General features: G+C 43.0%; 1 protein-coding gene across 1 annotated transcript in view; it reads left to right on the forward strand.

Moving 5' to 3' along the window:
• The window catches only part of LOC140159533 (uncharacterized), a 54,216-nt gene that overhangs the window by 17,503 nt on the left and 16,964 nt on the right, over window positions 1-19,749 (forward strand). Inside the window, exons 11-13 of the mRNA XM_072183025.1 lie at window positions 3,412-3,532; window positions 4,174-4,214; window positions 11,986-12,189. Coding sequence (XP_072039126.1) covers window positions 3,412-3,532; window positions 4,174-4,214; window positions 11,986-12,189 — 366 coding nt within the window. The remainder of the gene's footprint in view (window positions 1-3,411; window positions 3,533-4,173; window positions 4,215-11,985; window positions 12,190-19,749) is intronic.

Here is a 19,749-nt window from a genome sequence, read left to right on the forward strand (position 1 = left end):
AAGCCCTTGTAAAACTGAAGTTGAAGATCCCAATTATCATTAAATGTTGGGCTTATCCCAATAATTGCTGGAGTGCTATACTTTGATCCCCATGTGGCTATCCAATATGGCAGATTATTATTTATATCAGGCTTTTTAGCGATACAATAAAACTGTGTATTGTACAATATTTGCACAATACCCGGATGCAATACAATATTTTTAAAATATTGTACGTGTATCGTGTACGCGTCGCGCGTTACCAGGGTGACAACACCAACACGCGTCATGATACAACAGCACAACAATGCACTACAGAAACCGTAACGGCTCACTGGAGATTTCATACTGCAAGTAAAATAACTCACAAACTTAATTCGCGGCAATTCTGGATGATGATAACCTTAGGAAATATAATCCACATCTACAAATAAACATTATATAATTATTCCGAAATTGTCTTTGGAGAGTAAAGAGCAGAAAACGAGAAGGTCAAAAGGTAAGCTTACATTACAATACACATTGGTTAATCCCGGTGGCTAGGTAAACTTAAATTTTCATTTTACCGCATAGCAAAAGCCTGATATAAATAATAATAATAATATTGAATGGCTTATTTTCGTGTGATACAAGGATATATTGCACTCGATAGAAAAATATTGCACTCGTCTTCGACTGGGCAATATTTTTCTATCTCGCAATATATTCTTGTATCACACTCAAAGCCATTCAATATTATATAATTAACCATAGTGTTACATTTAGTGCTCTCCTAGGTCTTATCTCTCTATACTTTAGAGATACACATGTATGTAGAGAAATTGTTGACACACTTATAATGTCTTTCCATTTGGCTATTCCAGTTGAAATTCATACCCCTATGGTAGACATGACCTTAATCTTCCACACATTGAGTGTGAATCTTAAATGGGGTAACCTGAATGGGTGACTTCATTTGAAATCTACACCCCCTGTGTGGGAAATTAAGGTTGTGTCTTCCATAAGGGTGTATGGATTTCAACAGAAATAGCCCATCATGCAACCATTACATTCTCTGCAATATTTACATTGCACTTACATGATGGTATAAACGATACATAGAAGGAAGTATTATATCTGCACCTTGTGTTCTTTTTATTCTTGCTTGCCAATCATTATGTAGCTGCATGCCTAACCCATATTTGTGTGTGTGTTTACTAATCCTTGTTGCTTGCTTACTTTCACTTGTTATGATTACAGCAACCTAGACACATGCGCCATGTAACAACAAAGGTTTGTCTGCTCTATCATAGGCCAAACACTTAGTACAGTGTTGCACTGATCAGATCGGTAGCTTTTGAATCTTCAGTCAGATTAGTTCTGAAATAAGAGAAAATGCACTTCATTTACAAATCTAAAGAAAATTATTTTCATGCAAAATCAGTTTTTAGGCTTCAATTTCATGACAGCAATTAGTGAAAACATATTTTACTGGAAAAGATGATCAGAGGTAGATGGTTTCGTTGGCTGCTTGTGCTTTTTCTTGTTTTAATTACCATCAGTTCAGATGCCCAAATTAAGTTATTGAGTAGTGTAGGATGTGTTATTTTTGGTAGTGATCAGTGATTGGTCAATTCAGGTCTAGGGTGGATTGGTGCATCACTAATATTAAGTATTGCATGGTGTTATGGTTTGTACAAAGTGTGTGTATAATTATGTTGCTAATGTAAAAACATTTTACTAAAGCAATACATGGTCTATGTGCACTGTTCGAAATATGCCTCAAAAAGTTACCGGCCAGCCGGACTTGACCTTAAAAAGTTACCGGCCAACCAGGCCGGCAACTAGATGCCAGTCAGAAAAGTTACCAGCCAGGCCAAAAAGTTACAGGCCAATGGCCGGCTGACCGGCCCTATTTCGAACGCTGTCTATGTGTGGTATATACCAAGTATTTAAGGACCAAATATTGTTATTCAAAGTCCATACATTTGTTTGTGGTAGAATTATGGCATCACAAGTTGTATTGCAGGCAGTGTGTATGTCAGTCAGTCCATCAGTCAATCTGTGTGTCAACAATAAATGTATTGCTTTTAGTTAAAATTTGGTCTCATATGAACAGTTCAAATCCTATTGCTACCATTATTATGTTTTGATGAATTCAAGTATGTGGAAATATTGGATCCAATACATAATAATGATTATTGGATGCTTTACACCCAATATTTATTGGTCTCGATATGCGTTTTAAAATATTGGACTCAACTACGTCTTGTCCAAACTCATAGCTTGACCAATAAATTTGTGCTCATTCAATCCAATTTTATATCAAACTTGGGTCATATCTGCACTATGGAAACCTTAATGTACTGTATAAGTGGTAATTTTCGCGAGGGTTTTATTTTCGCGAATTGCGCGATTAGAGCTCCAACCGCGAAAAATAACACCTCGCGAATATGTGCAATAATGTATTACTATTTCTCGAGTCCAAGTGTGTGAAAACATTGGATTTACGCCCAATATCTAAAATATCATTTCTAATTTCTTACGTTACCACAAATATCATAGATATAATGTGCACATAGTTTTTTTTTAGTCATCCACTTTGTGTCCTAATTTGTTGTCGGTATAGATACACTGCACAATTTAGGAAAATAGTGATATCACCTGAGCTTGACATCTTTTGGTATATATCATTTTACAGAATGCTGAATAACTGTTTGTAAACCTTCCTTACCAACATGTAAAAAGCTTTACGTGATTCGCCAAGCCCAAGTAGGAACACAACTATTCACCGTGAAAAATTTGTAATGTCTGTCTGTTGACACTATGTTACAATAAAATAGGTTTAGTTGGATATTATTTGGCAATATACTGTCATCGCAATAATATGTGTGATTTAACTAAAACTTGTGTTCAGAATTTTGAATATTGTACTTCCAATTGTTATACCCTTTGCATTGGGAAAAACAAGAACATATTCATATGTTGCCATTAAGATTAAACTTACATTCTCTTTCTGGTATTTGATTATGATTGACCTGTATGAAATTGTCTTCTTCCCAATGTAAAAATGCAGAAAATGTGGTCCCTTGTTGAAGGATAAATGTTATAGTTATAATTTGATTTCGCCTCTTGGGTTAGGAAGTGAAGATTGCTGCTGAAGTAACTATTAATTCTTTTCAAATGTTCCAAAAAAAAAAGAACATCCATTTATCTAAAGTCAGTCTACTATTTTTGTGTGCTAATTTCCTGTTTATTTAATATAGTTTGGTTTAATTTGTAATGTAATGTGATGGTGTTATTTAGTTATGCAATTACTGCCAAAAATTAGACTTGGTATTTTGTATGAACACATTTTACATGTTGGATGGAATGTTGTTAGATAGTTATTAGTGAAATTATAATATGTCAGTGTACTTGTAGGTAATATATTTTTCTGTCATTAATTTTCAGAAAATAGCTTTAGATAAGCTGTCTGAGAGAATCCATGATATCTGGGGTAAAATGGAAGATGCAGCAATGATGTCTATAGAATTCAACAAAGCACAAAGCCAAGCAAATAGGAGGCCTGAAAGTAAGTGTGGATAGATGGCATTCATAAAGCAGTAATGTAAGGGTCAGACATAATTATAGCTTTCTTCAAAAACAGCATTAACATTGTAAATCAGATATTTCATTCAGTATTGTTATCGCAACAGTCCAATTACATCACTAAGTCAATGACTCTAAAATAAGCATTTTGAACAGCACTGTGGGCCATGGGAACAGAAAAGAAAGAATGCAAATCATGATTGTAAGTGTCTGATCTTTTACTTTTTTTAGCAGGTATTTAATTCATAAGATTGATATATGTGATGGGATCAAGCAAAATGAGTCATTTGTTGGGCAATTCCAAAATTCAGTTTTCAAGTTCATTATATTAGTATAGCTGCCTATAAGCTAAAGCATTGTGCACTTCCTAGTAGAAACATGAGGATCTCCACACATGTGGTACAAAGTCTAAAGTTGAAGAAGTGGAACCATTTTGGATTTGACTCCTGGTGACTACTAAGGTTATGAAAGGTCATACAGGTATAAAAATGGTCTGATCTTGTTGATATATCAAATTACTCATCTGATCACAAGAATTAAAAAAGTATAGTTTGTGCTATCTACAACCTGAATAATTATGTCTTGGGCTTTGAAAGTAATTGCATCCTTTTGTTTTCCATACAGGTCGTCTTAGTGCCACATCTCCAGCCTTTCAGCAAATGCAGGTATGCGTATACATGTGTAAAAAATATAAATTACAAAGAGCAGTGTGGCCCAGTGGGTAAGGTCTTTGACTCTGGTGAAGATTAGATCAGAAGATTAGATTAGATCCTCAGCTGGGAAAAATTCATATTCAATTATCCATTTTCTCCATTACTGCATTTAAATTGTGGGGCAGATGCTATGGATGACAAAAATGTTAAAATTTGTTCGGCTTATAAAAGGTGAAAATTATTTGGTTTTTGTTACTGTGTCCGTCAATAAAGTCAAACTTACACTTGCATAAATTCACATAAGCATGGACTATTATAATTTTCGCCTATTATAAGCCAAACAAACTTTAGACACAGTTAAACAGTTACATCACAGTTAAACAGTTACATCTGTTTCGTGCAATCCGACCTTAAACTAACCAGGCTTAATTGACAGGGGTATACAGGGACGATTCTTGTCAGCAAATTAAATCTTGTTTGTTAATAGCTAGTATGATTGTGTTTGAGTTCAAACTGGCAAATATCAGTGAAATAGTATATTGATGATTAATGAGTTAAAGTAATGTGGAAAATGTCTTTTACAATGCAAATACTTAAGAAGTTATTTACTTGTGAAGTAATTTTTCAAAGTTGAACTGAAAATATTCCCAGATCCAAAATCAGAGACTCAGTACACGGTCGATCTTACCGTTTCGATGTTGATTAAGATACTTCTTGCATCGATCCCGAGATGCGGAAAAACCAATAGTCATTTTGTCCCACATAAATGAATAAATAACAAAAAAACCCGATCCCCCGGTGGACTCACCCAAAAGGTGACGTCACACCATATGATCGTCACTTATCCTCCTTGGTCTCCGACTGACACAGACGTGCCTATCGATTGTTCATAGCACTGTGTATCAATTTCTCGACCAAGGCGAGATATACGGTTGTAGTTTCACACCTTAGGTAAAACCAAACCGGTATTGTTCGACTGAGGATAGTTTTGACGGCATTTTCTAGCGAAAAAGTGACAAAAACGATCCAAAACTTAGCTACATATCGTGCCTCCGTTTGTATCACGGGACACACGAGCAATTCAAAATGGCGCTCGTTGGCGCCATTCATTTTGTTTCCCACGTAAAACAACCATTGCAGCCTGTAAGTTACAATAGATGTTTGTACATACACATTGTATTTCATGTACGGTAGGTTATTGTTGCTATGTTAGGGTGATTACTCTATCGTTATGTCTTCATTACCGTCCGATAAGACGAGTTAATCAGATATTCATACGGTGGGGATTGGTAGGGACCCGTCTGACATTTTAGTAATAAAGTTAGCCAGTCCTTATTTTACCACTAACGTTAGCGACCAGCCTCCGTGCTCAGGTTTGCTTACTGGGCTTGAGTCGCGTGTTGGGCGGGGGGGGAGTGCCCCCCTCCCTTTTCTCCTCGCTTCGCCTCGGCCCTGTCGGGCTTGCCCTTCCCTGGTGACGGAGTGGGACCCACACCCGCTCTGTTTCACCCACAGGGAGTGCTCACAATCTTCTAGATGTCTTTCTTTTGCTTAGGACTCTCCGAGTTCCAGCTTGACGATTGGGATAGGCTCCGTCATCGCCATAAGACGAAGAAGAAATCTACCAAGGGCACTGGTAAGGTCGACACGGTGGATTCTGCTGTGACAGCCCCTATGGGTCATGGCAGGTCTGCTTAAGGGGGCGCCGGTCCCCGGACAAGCAGGCGGTTCCGTCGGGGACTGCTAGCGCGTCCAAAGGCTCAGCAGCCAGCGAAAGCACTGACTATACGTCGGAGCAAAGTAGCAGGCAGCAGAGCGGTAACCACCAGCGAAAACCCTAGCGGGTTTTGCAGCAGGAGGATACCAGTCGACACGGTAGATTCTGCTGTGACAGCCCCTATGGGTCATGGCAGGTCTGCTTAAGGGGCTCCGGTCCCGGACAAGCAGGCGGTTCCTTCGGGACTGCTAAGCGCGTCCAAAGGCTCAGCAGCCAGCGAAAGCACTGACTATACTTCGGAGCAAAGTATCAGGCAGCAGAGCGGTAACCACCAGCGAAAACCCTAGCGGGTTTTGTAGCAGGAGGATACCAGTCCTCTATCGAAAATCCTCACGGGTTTTTAGCAGGAGGACACCCGTCTGTTGCAGGCATATCTACGGGCTCAAACAGCCACAGTAGTAGCCAGCGACGGGCAGAATGCAAAGGTACCCGGCTTGCCTGGGTTGAACCCTAGCATGCATGGGTTCAGCAGAGACGATACGCGGCTAACGCTGTGGGTGTAGTCTTAGCAGAACCAACTGGGGTTGTCACACGGCAGCGTTCCATGGCGGGACCGCCGAGTGATACCCTGGGCCCTAGAATAGCTGCTGGCTGTCCACAGGGACTGGCTGGCGATTATTCAGGGGTTGGGCTCGCAGTCTCTCACGGGACAGCGACCCAGGTGCATTCGGTGGCAGCTACAAAGGCGAGCTACGGCTTGACTTCAGTGGTAGCCGCTATGCACCCGCCCATAGCTGCCGTGAGTGGTCCGCCACACACAGCGACCTTGGGCGGCTCTAGAGGGTAGAGTAAGTAGCTTGAACAGCCTAGCTGATCAACAACCCACTTATGTCCTCGAGAGCCAGCGGAGCGTGGGTGATCCATTATCGTCAATGGGTCAATTACCCTCTCTTGATCGATCACTGTCAAATCAACAGAGCATAGCTCCATTGATTGACGCTGCCTATTCAGGTGGCGAGGTGAGTGATCGGGGGTATGCACGCTCAGCTACCCGTGGTACTAGGCAAGCTCCCTCTAGCCAAGGGACAGCCGGTATAGCGGGGTACCCATACACTGCGGCTTGATCCTTGCGGGGACGCAGTGAGGCATGGGTACAGTGGTACACAGCCGGGAGCCCTCACGGGCACCTACGTTGGAACCACGCATACAGCGGTACACAGCAGGGAACCCTCACGGTACCCATGCTAGTACCAGCGCCGGTACCACGCCAGCACACAGCTTGATCCCCAAACAGGGAGCGCGGTGTGGCGAGGGTACAGCGGTCCACAGTTGGGAACCCTCACGGGTACCCACGCTGATACCGCACCGGTGCCGCAGCACCCGCCTTAGTCGCCACAGTCTCTGTGGCAACAAGGGGGGGGGGGGCGGTGCTGGTACTGCAGTACCATGGGGTTACCCTGGTGGCGGATCCTTTCAGGGTCAGCTGCCGGCTGGGTATGCCCGTGGTACCCGCCGCAGGGTGTTTCTTCCACGGCCTAGCACCGTGGCAAGTGTCGCCTAGCGATGGCCACGCAGTACCAACATCAGCTGTTGACCAGGCCAGCCGGCATGGGGCTAACCCAGATCTTGATCAGGGTAGGCCCCGTGCTGCTAGCGCTAGTACGACGGCTTCAAGAGCATGCGGACCCAGTGGTGCCATGGCGGATACCTCAGGGTCTTGCGGGAGTACTCCCTCTTCTGCTGGCAGGTAGTCGGCGAGCCACACAGTGGTTATGCCTTCTTACCCGCTTTCAGATGCCCGTCCTCAGTTACCGTCATCATCGGAGCATGATACGGATACTGTGGGCGAGGGAAAGGAGTCGGAAGCTGAGTCCGGTAGTGACATCACTACAATCTCCTTCCCCGCTGCCCCACGAGGGAGCAACAGCACTGATCTTCCTCCGGACACCCCCTAAGGGGAGTCCATGGAGGAGGACCAGGGATCCTTTCAGTAGGATGCTCAGCTGCTGCTTCCTCACAGGGGCCGCCTGCACTCTCATTCCCGGCAAACCTCACGGGTAGATCTCGTAGGGCTGTCGAGCTCAGTAGAGCTATGACGCCGGGGGCCTGCACGCTTCCTCTGCGTGTAACGCGGGAGGACCACGGGACCTACCTGAGGGGATCGAGAGGGACCCAGATGTCGTCAAGCGTATCACGCTCAGACAACATCTGAGCTCTTCCATGAGGTGAGCCTATTAGCGGTGCTAACAGCTAGCCTCCACGAGAGCTCCATGGGCCTAGCCCATAGGGTGTCCACTCAGCGCCGGGGTGGGGCCTGCCACTCCAATCGCTCACGCGATGGAAAGGCAGGGTCCTTTTTCTCTTTGGATGCTTCTGCGCCACGGTGGAGGACCGTGCAAAGAAGCTACCAGCAGGAGCACTCTGAAGAAGTCGGAAACTGCCCTTACCATGGGTAGGGCGCCCGACTTCAGCAGGCCGTGCACCACCAACAGTACCGAGCCCACTACCTCTGCAGCACCCATTTCTGGGAGGCGCAAGGTAGCACAGGAACAGCTGGCAAGCCCGAAGGAGAGCAAGCGCTCTTCCAAGGGAAGCTAGGCAGACATTCCTGGGGGGCTCAGCGGTTTTCCACAGGGGAACCTCCCAGTGGGCGACCGCTTATGGCTTTCGCCCAGAGGTGGGAAACCATCTCTTTGGCGCCTGGGTATGGTCAGTGGTGAGTGGGGTTACAGACTGGCAACCCAGTCTCCCCACATTAAAGTCTGCGCATTTCAGAGGTCCACAGTAGTGCCGTCAGGCGGCCCCCAGCGTCGGGCACTACTGACAGGGATCACACAGCTTCTCACGAAGCGGGCGATTGTCCCGGTCTACCCCCGTTCTACGGGTGATCTTGGAGCCATTGGCTCCAAGGAAGACCGGCGACGGGAGCCCCATCCGGAACCGCAGGCTGTTGAACAAGTTCTTCAGGCCCAAGAGGTTCAGAATGGGGACTCTCGCCTCGGTGCTAGCCTGCCCCATCAGGGGTATGGGAACAACATCGCTAGATCTCTCGGACGCCTATCTGCATATGCCAATCGCCTCTCAAGATCGGAGGCATCTGCGCTTCTAGGTACAGGATCAAAATTACCAGTTTGATACCGCCATCCGCCTGTCCATCTCTCCCAGGGTGTTTACACTCTTGGTCAGAGCGGTGGCAGCGTACCTGAAGCACAGGGGTGTCAACATCAGTTGCTACCTGGACGTTTGGCTCATATACGGACGCACTCCACTGAAGACTACGGGTCTCATGGGGTTGATAGTCCGTAGGGTGCGGGACCATGGATTTTTTGATCAGCTCAAAAAAGTCCAGCGTGGTCCCGACGCTTGAACACCACTATTTGTAGGGGCTCAGATCACCCTCACGGAGGGTTCGCGGTGCTCTCACCCGGCGGGTGGCGAACATGGTGCGGTGTGCCTGACTCTTGGCGAGTCTCGGGCAAAACCCGCTGTGGCATGGATGAAGGTGGTCGGCCTAATGGCCAGTATCGTAGACCTCGTACTGTACTGCCGTTTCTACGGTAGGCTTACCCCACTACACCTTCTAGCCTGCTTGCAGGCCCAGTAAATCACCAATATCCCTCGCGGTTCCGTTGTCGGAGATCGCGAGAGAACTCTGGTGGTGGACCCATCAGCCCAATTTGACCCAGGGTGTCAGGTTTCCTGCACCCCGGTATGTCACGTTGTGGCGACCATAGCGTCAAAACGGGGCTGGGGGGTCCACATCCACGGAGACTCCGTCTCGGGCCTATGGGGGCCATAGAGACAGAGTTTCACATCAACCTCCCTCGCTTACGAGGAGGTGATCGTGGAATCACATACCGTTGTCCTGACGGATAACACAACCGTGGTAGCCTACCCCAACAGACAAGGGGACTCCGGGCCCACGATTGAGCCTGCATGCACGACACCTGATAGGGTGGTGCAAGTTCAGGCAGATTACGATGAGAGCGATACACATCGCGGGCGTCACCAGCATCCTCGCGCACAATCTGTCACGAGGATGGGTGTCGGGACCAGCAGAATGGTCCCTTGCTCCGCAGGTCGCTCAGACGATCTTCAAGGGGATGTACCACCCCTCGAAAGATCTGTTTGCATCTCATCGCAATCATCCACTGCCGGTGTACTGCTCAAGGGTCGCGGACCCCCAAGCATTCACCGATGATGACAGCTTATGCAGTCCCTCCGATCTCACTACTCATGAGGGTGGTGGCCAAGATCGGGTGGGAAGACTGCATTGTCATTCTCTTGACCTTCGCTGGCACTCCCGAGTACCAGATCTACTCCGGATGCCCGGGCGGAGGTACCAGTCTATCACTAGAGCACCTGCAGTTAGCTGCATGGCCCTTACCAGGGAACACGCAGCGGAGGGATACTTTTCATCAGAAGCTGTTTTTCTCATCGCCGGGCTAGGCGGAAGTCTACCCTCCGTCACGTATAGCCAGAGTCTGGCTCCATACTACGCTTGGTGCAATGAGACAAATAGCTCTCCCGCTAGAACCTCTGTGCTGCTAGTTCGGAGTTTCTGACAGAAAAGTTCCAAGCAAGACTTCAGCGGGCCACTGGGGCCAGCTATAAGTCAGCTGTCCTCTCCATTCACCGAGGTTTCGAGGCAATTCGACTATCATAGCCGATGGTTACCTTATTAGTCTACGCCTCGACGGTATGTTCAGCAGTGTCCACCAAAAGGAAAGTGATCCTCCTAAGGGATCCCAACACAGTCTTAGATTACTTTAAGGGTCACCCTTTTGACCTTCCGTCAAAAGCGGCGGCTTAAATACGTAACTCTCAAGATGGCTTTCGGTTTGGCGTTGGCTTCGGGACGGCGGTGCTGAGTCGCACACGGTCTCGAGGTTAGCTTCCGTGTTCACAAACACTGGAGCGACACTGTTCGGCGCTCTGTTGTCGTGGCTCTGAACAGGCGCGGTGCATACCGACATTCGTCCCTCTCCAATCCCCAGGGTTGGGCAAGGTTCGGCTGAAGCCAAAGATAGGCTGGGGGGTCCGATAAGGCGCTGCAGCACTATTTCTTCGAACACAAGCCTTGCGAGGACTCACGACCGCATTCATCACCCTTACAGAGCCTTTCGGTCCAGCCGCTGTCGCAATGGCTGGTCCAGGTGTTGGTGGAGTCCGGGGGATCGCGAAGGTTTCACGAAGTCAGGACCCACTCGACACGAGCTATCTCATCATCTTGGGTATACCGTTCGGTTGTCCCTTGAGGAGATCTAGCAGGCGGTGTCCCGGAAGCCACCTTCGCCCTTCTCTACGATACTTGCGTTTACGTTCGTAATCAGAGACGGGGCGGGAGGTTTACCGGGCCATTGTTCGGGCGATCATAATACGGTGGTGTACGGGTTCCAGGTTTTCAGACTATACAGAATACTCAGCATGGTAAGAACCAGTGTCGCTATTCTTAACCACCAAACTTATTAAGTTAGGAGGTTTATGTCTGTGATCGCGTGGTCTTTTTTGTTTTCCCGTCCGTTGGGGGAAAATATTTTCTGACCTCGCGAAAACCATCGTTACCCGCTCCCGATCCCTGATCAGATGCTGACCAATCTTGTACCTCCATCCGTCGGTTACTTGCTAGATCGATCTTTCAGATGTTGATGCAAGAAGTATCTTAATCAACATCGGAAGCGGTAAGATCGACCGGTGTACTGAGTCTAGTCCCAAACAGAAATGTTTGGTAGACTCATAACGGTGCGATCTTACCTTTCCGATGTTGATTATCCCGGACCCTCGCCACCCCTACAAGTTTGGTCGAGTAGGGGATCCCAAGTCGGATAAGGGGCGATCATATGGTGTGGCGTCACCTTTTGGGTGAGTCCACCGGGGATCGGGTTTTTTGTTATTTATTCATTTATGTGGGACAAAATGACTATTGGTTTTTTCCGCATCTCGGGATCGATGCAAGAAGTATCTTAATCAACATCGGAAAGGTAAGATCGCATCGGTTATGAGTCTACCAAACATTTCTGTTTGGGACTATTATCGTTCTTATCATTCAAATATTTGTACCCTTAGCTTGATGGTAGGAAAAGTGCAAGATCACGGACAGTGAAGACATCTTCCGGTAGCAGGTCACCAGATAAGAGTATTTCCTTACCACCACCACCTGCTGATATGCTACCACCTGTAGAACCTCCAAGACATATGTCTACTGTTCCTATGATGACATACCACCCACCTGTCATCCCCAAGCCAGAAATGTTACCAATCCCACGCACGGTAAGTGTATAGTCAGGTAGTGTCTTAGATAAGAGTATCTCCTTACCACCACCACCTGCTGATATGCTACCACCTGTAGAACCACCAAGACACATGTCTACTGTTCCTATGATGACATACCACCCACCTGTCATCCCCAAACCAGAAATGTTACCAATCCCATGCACGGTAAGTGTAGTCTGGTAGTGTCTTAGATAAGAGTATCTCCTTACCACCACCACCTGCTGATATGCTACCACCTGTAGAGCCTCCCAGACATATGTCTACTGTTCCTATGATGACATACCACCCACCTGTCATCCCCAAACCAGAAATGTTACCCATCCCCACGACAGTAAGTGTGTAGTCTCGTAGTGTCTTAGATAAGAGTATCTCCTTACCTCCACCACCTGCTGATATGCTACCACCTGTAGAGCCTCCCAGACATATGTCTACTGTTCCTATGATGACATACCACCCACCTGTCATCCCCAAACCAGAAATGTTACCAATCCCACGCACGGTAAGTGTAGTCTGGTAGTGTCTTAGATAAGAGTATCTCCTTACCACCACCACCTGCTGATATGCTACCACCTGTAGAGCCTCCCAGACATATGTCTACTGTTCCTATGATGACATACCACCCACCTGTCATCCCCAAACCAGAAATGTTACCAATCCCACGCACGGTAAGTGTGTAGTCTTGCAGTGTCTTAGATAAGAGTATCTCTTTACCACCACCACCTGCTGATATGCTACCACCTGTAGAGCCTCCCAGACATATGTCTACTGTTCCTATGATGACATACCACCCACCTGTCATCCCCAAACCAGAAATGTTACCAATCCCACACACGGTAAGTGTGTAGTCCGGTAGTGTCTTAGATAAGAGTATCTCTTTACCACCACCACCTGCAGAAATGCTGCTACCTATAAAGTTTCCAACGTATGTGTCTGTTGTTTCTGCGATGACGTCCCATCAACTTGTCGTCTTCCATAAATTAGAAAGGTTAAAATTTTGATATAAGGGAACACTCCTTAAAAAAAAAGCTCTTTTTGAAGCCTTAACGACAATATCTGAAATATTTTATGATAACCAGTCGATTGGTAGTCAATGAAAATTTAACATGTGTTTGAATATAGGGGTAGTCTTCTTAGTGTTTTTGACATGTGCTAAGGCTCCAAACCTGTTTCCATCCATCCTAATTTCAATTCACATGATTGTGAAGTGCAACTTTCACTTAAGCTGAATTTATTGCTTTTGCACATAGTGTGCAATATCGACAGTATTTGTATACTGGGCATGTATGCAATTCGCTTTTCTGCACAAATGATCAAGTATAAATTCAGATTTAGGTTTAATTTCGGTCTATTCATATTACCGTATTTCGTCCAATAAGCACCCATGCCCCAATAAACACCCACCCAGGGTATTTTCAATATGCTAAAGGGCACCGTTAATGTTGAAGTGACGGATAGACGTCATCAATACAGTGAAATATATATGGGGGATTAGACGTCCTGTGTAAACTTGCATACATTTTCTGCATCAGGAAAGCTACTAGAACGTCTCAGGACCCTTTTATAACATACGTAAATTCGTCTCTAATAAACGCCTGTTAGGAAAAAATTAGGTAAACCATGTAAACAATAAGCGACCACTTGCAGCATGGTCACTGAGTAGGCGAGTCACGCGGCTCGGTTGCTCCACTATTTCTGTTCATTTTACCCATTCCCCCTCGGATTTGAGAGCTACTTTTCCAAGATGAATAATAACCAAGGTTCAGGGAAGCAGAAGAGACCAGGAACACCTGGAGGAGCTCAAGGGAACAACAAGAAAAAGCAGGCTAAAAAACTGGACTTTGCGTCGACAACGCAGGAGTTAAGCTTAAGCAGCCATGCTAATTCCAAGTCACAAGCAGGCAATGGCGGCGGCGCTGTGCATGAACAACAACCACAATGGTTTACAGCATACGAGCAAAGGTTGGAGGATCGTTTTAAATCTTTGTATTTGAAGATCAAGCTGGAAGTTAGTGAAGCCCTGGATTTTCACAATGAAGCATGTGATTCCAAAGTGAAGGAGTTGCAATCAGAGATAGATAAGTGTTGGGACAAAATAGATGATTTAGAAAACCGTGCTCGTCGTAATAACATTGTGCTGTTTAATATCCCAGAAGGTTCTGAAGCAAATCCAAGCAACTGCATTGACTTTGTGAACAATTTGATCACAGAATTCATCGACCCCAATATTCCAGAAGGATCAGTTGATATTCAGCGAGCGCGTAAATCAGACGCCGACTGGACCTCCTAGACCAGGTCAGATCAAGCCCAGACCCATTCATGTATATTTCAACCAATTTTCTCAGAAAGAAATGGTTAGCAAGGCAGCAATTCCAGCTTTCAAAGCAACAAAGTATAAGAACTGCAAACTCTTTGTGGCTGAGGACATAAGCAAGCGTCTCCAGAATAAGAGAAAGGAAATGTTACCTACCTTCAAGAAGCTTCGTGAGGAGGGCAAAAGACCCTTCTTTTCCTACCCGGCCATCCTGAAATATTGGGAAAAGCAGGCGCTGTCAAAGTCTTCAAGATCACACCAGATGTGAATCCTTTCAGTCGTCAGAATACCCCATTGAGGTCTCAGCAACCAGCACTTTAGTCTAACTTTCAAATTCAAGAACTTGAACTTTCTTCAGTGACATTTGGTTGCATATTTGCTTTCATCCAAATATCTTCATTTTGGCAAAACACTTTCATTATCCAGCTTCAGTTTTAAGCGGACATTTTGTGTCTTCTTGCCAGTTTTCTTTGGAAAAAATATGTATGAAATTGAAGTTTAAAAGTTTAAAATTCAAGTCCAACTCTTAAAAAAAATTTTAGGCCATTTTCTTTGGACTTGAACCATTTTGTGAAAAAGGACACTTATATGACGTTATTAAGTACTGTTTCTCATGTTTGTTCCCTTTTGCGGGAATTTAGGTGGCACAAACATTAATGTATTCAAGCCAATTGAGCTTTTTATTATCTCTTCATGTGCTGCAATGTTTCTATCTTCTGCATGTTTGCTGTTTGTTCTCAAAAGAATCGATCCTATTCCTTTCCGAGGGAATTATGGAGGCATTATATCAATAGACTTTTAATTGACTCTGAACTTTATGCCTCAAACTTTGCATTTTTAATGTGGAGTAGCCACATGCCACTCCTTTTGATCAGTGATACCTGTCGGTTGGAACTGTGATAAAACTTGAGGTTCCACCCCATGATGTGGTTTTCTGTGACAATTTTGTATTTGTGTTTGTTTTTGTTTGTGTGTGTGGTGGTCTGTTTTAGTGTTTTGTTTTCATGTTTCATGTTGTGCTCATATTTCATGTCTTGTTTTTATTATCTTGATCTTGCCATGATATTTAAATCTTTAATGATCTTTTGTAACTTGTTTCTTTTTTTTATATTCCCCAGATATGGCTTTAAAGTTTAGTACTTTTAATTGCAGAGGGCTTCAAGATAATTTTAAACGTAAGAAAATTTTCAGTTATTTTCATAAACGTAATGATGATATTATTTTTCTACAGGAGACCCACTCTTCCGTGAATGATGAAAACTGGTGGTCTACCCAATGGGGCGGTCACTCATGGCTGTGCAGCTTTGCTTCTAACAGTAGAGGTGTTGGGATTTTAATCAAGTCTTCTGTTTCTGTGACTACAAATGCGGTTATTAAAGATCCTGATGGTAGATACTTAATTCTTGATGTTTTGTTAAATGGTTTACATTTAATTTTAGTAAATGTTTATGCTCCCAATAAGGATGACCCTGATTTTTTTACTGATCTTTTTTCATTACTTGATAATATGGATTCTTCTAGTTTTCTTGTTGCGGTGATTTAAACATTGCTTTAGGTCCCTGGATTATCAAGGTTCTCTCACAAATCATTCTAATATTAATTCAAGAAATGCTCTTGAAGCTTTAATGGATGAATTTAATCTAGTCGATATTTGGAGGTCTGAACACCTCAACACCAGGAGTTATACCAGGCACCAGAAACACCCTGTTGTGCTTTCCAGACTTGATTACATTCTTGCTTCCAGTAACCTGGCAAACAATGTTAAATCATCTAATATCATTTCTGGTGTTAGCTCTGATCACTCGATTGTTACAGCTAAAATTTCAACCGATGTCCATGCAAGAGGAAAGGGCTATTGGAAATGTAACTGCTATTATTTGAGACATGACTCAGATTTTGTTGATTTTATTAAATCAAAAATTACTGAGTTTAAAAATATCCATAGTCAATCTCCTGCAAACCCAAACATCATTTGGGACAGTTTGAAATGTGTCATTACAGGCCATTGTATTGAATATAGCAGCAGAAAGAAAAAGGCGAAATCAAGTAAAGTCTAATCTTCTAAAAGAAATTGACAAAGTGAGAAAGGACATTTCTGAATTTTCTAATATCAATAATGATGTTAGTCTTGATGTCTTGGTTGAACGACTTAGTTCTCTGGAAAGTGATTTAAATAATATTATTGATCAAGAGACTGCTGGGCTAGTTGTCAGATCTAGATTAAAGTGGGTTGAGCATGGTGAAAAGAGTACCAGATATTTCTGCAATCTTGAGAAGCGCTCCTCAGAGAAAAAGGTCATCGGAATCTTATGAAGGAAAAGCGGTACCATTCAAACTGATCCTGTTAACATTTTGAAAGACCTTCATGGTTTTTATGATGATCTTTATACTTCTCGCTCTACTACAGCATCAGACCAAGCTGCAAGTACTTTTCTTGATCAGCTTGAAATTCCTCAGCTGTCTGAAGAAAGTAAAGAGAATTTGAATAGACCTGTTACAAAAGCTGAACTGCTTTTGAATTTGAAATCTTTGTGCCATAACAAAGCACCAGGTTTAGATGGCCTCCCAGTGGAGTTTTACATCGTCTTTTTTAATGATATTGCTGATATGTTAATTGCATCTTTTAATTTTTCCTTTGAACAAGGCCTTTTGTCTCTTTCCCAAAGAAATGGTGTTGTTACTTTGCTTCCTAAAAAGGACCGTGATCCTATTTTTGTTAAAAATTACCGTCCTATTTCCTTATTGACGACTGATTATAAGCTCATTGCAAAGACCATGGCTAATCGTCTCAAACTTGTTCTTCAGGATCTTATTCATGATGATCAAACTGGTTTCATGAAGGGTAGGAATATTGGTTGTAACATTCGTAACATTATTGATTTGATTGACTATTCCGATATGAATAATAACCCAGGGTCTATTGTCTTGTTAGATATAGAAAAGGCTTTCGACAGCGTTGAACACAGTTTCTTATTTCAGGTTTTAAGTCGGTTTAATCTTGGGGATAATTTTATTCAGTGGGTCAAAACTTTTTACAATTGCGGAAAAGTTATGTTATCAATAATGGTTTTCTCAGCAATCCTATTGACATGTCTCGTGGAATTTTTCAAGGCTGTCCTATTTCACCCTTTTTGTTCCTTTTTGCCATTGAAATTTTGGCTATCGCAGTTCGCAGTAATGAAAAAATAAAAGGTCTTAAAGTGGGTAACATAGAAAAGAAGATTAATTTGCTGGCTGATGATACCACTTGTTTCTTACAAGGGGATTTGGAATCTTTCAAATTCTCTTCAACATCCTTGATAAATTTGCTTCCTTTTCAGGTTGCAAAATCAATATGTCAAAATCTGAGGCCATTCATATTGGCAGCTTAAAAGGTTCTGATTTCCATCCCTTTGAAGATATTGGGCTGAAGTGGAAGACAAACACCTTTAAAACCTTAGGTGTTAATTTTTCTCTTAATACACATGCTCTTTTTGAGCTCAACTTTACCCCTAAACTTCATCAAATTGAGCAAACACTCAATTGCTGGAGGAGTAGATATTTATCTCTCTTGGGCAAAGTTACAGTTGTAAAATCCCTGTTGTTACCCCAGCTCTTGTATCTCTTTTCTGTTCTTTGTATAAACATTCCAAAAAGTTTTTTCAAGAAACTGAATAGTATGTTTTATAAATTCATTTGGAATGGAGGAATGACAGAGTTAAGAGGATGTCATGTGTAATGATTATGATAATGGTGGTCTTCGGATGATTGACCTTCTTGTGTTCTCACAGGCTCAAAAATTTGTGTGGGTTAAGCAGCTGCTTGATCCTAATTATTCTAGTTTTTGGAAATCCCTTGAACTTTCTGTGTTATCTTCTTTTATCCAGATTATACTGTCTTGTTGAAGACAGATGCTCCAGATTGTGTTTTAAATACCCTGTCAAATTGTCAGCTAATTGAGACTATCAAATTATGGTATTTATACAAATGCAAGATGAAGGAAAAATTAAACTGGTCCGATTTCCATCTCCAGGACCCAATTTGGTGGAACAAAGATGTTGGTTAAAAACAAAAAAGTTTTTCTTTTACCCTACTTGGGATGAAAAAGGGATCCATTGCATTTCAGATCTTTATATGGGTCACAATTTAGTTAAAACCTTTGAAGATTTGGTTTTAGAATTTGATATTTCCATTAAAGACAGGAGAAAATACAATTATTTAATGAATGGGATTTATTTGGATTGGTTCCAGAACCTAAGAACATTCAAGAAAACATTTTTGTTACTATTTCTGCTTCGCTTTTAGATGCAGAGAAGGTTTCAAAACATGCCTACTCAACTCTTAGGAACCAAGCCACTGTTGAAGCTGAAAACAAATGGGTTGATTGTCTCGATGTGTTTGATGAAATTGAATGGAACTGTGTGCATAGTAGCAATTTTAAATGTACTATTGAAACCCAGTTACGCTCTTTTTATTTTAAAGTTTTTCATAGGGCAATTTGTACAAATAATTTTCTTCACAGAATTGGTAGGGTGGATTCACCCAATTGTTACTTTTGTAATGAATTGCCCGAAACAATTTTGCATTTATTTTGTGAATGCAAGAATGTGTCTCCCATGTGGGATGAACTATGTTTTTATATTAACAGTGTCACTGGGGATTCTTTTACATTTTCCAAATTTGATAAAATGTTTGGTATCAGGGATACCTCAGAACATGACCTTTGTATTAATTTCCTTTTTCTGTGCCTTAAATTTTACATTCATAAGTGCAGATTTAAACAGACTAACCTTAGTTTCAATGCCTTTCTGAATATGGTCAAATTGAAGCAGAAAATTGAGTATAAAATTGCTGAAAGTAAAAAGGTAAACTGCTTGGCTCCATTTCAAAAATGGACCATTGATCTTGAAGCATCTTAAATTGTTGTCCTTTTCTTCAATTATTTTCAAACTGATTATGGCAGGATCAAGATGGGTGTAACCAAGTAATGTGTGCACTTGTTTGACACAAGACTGGTGCTTGTGTTTTGTTTGTAAGAGTGAACGTTCTCTTTGTCCATCGTCTTTGTCTCTTTTGTGATTGTCCTTTGTACCTGTTCTTAAAAATTTTTGACTATAATATTATATTTTAATTCATGATCGTTGGGAACTGGTGGCCCATTTTGTATGTTTTTCTCCCTCCACCAGTTCCAAGAACAGGAATAAAAACTTCAAAAAAAAAAAAAAAAAAAAAAAAAAAACAATAAGCGACCACCCAAAATGACTTTG

This window comes from Amphiura filiformis, chromosome 1, assembly GCF_039555335.1.
Source record: "Amphiura filiformis chromosome 1, Afil_fr2py, whole genome shotgun sequence".
Lineage (NCBI taxonomy): Eukaryota > Metazoa > Echinodermata > Ophiuroidea > Amphilepidida > Amphiuridae > Amphiura > Amphiura filiformis.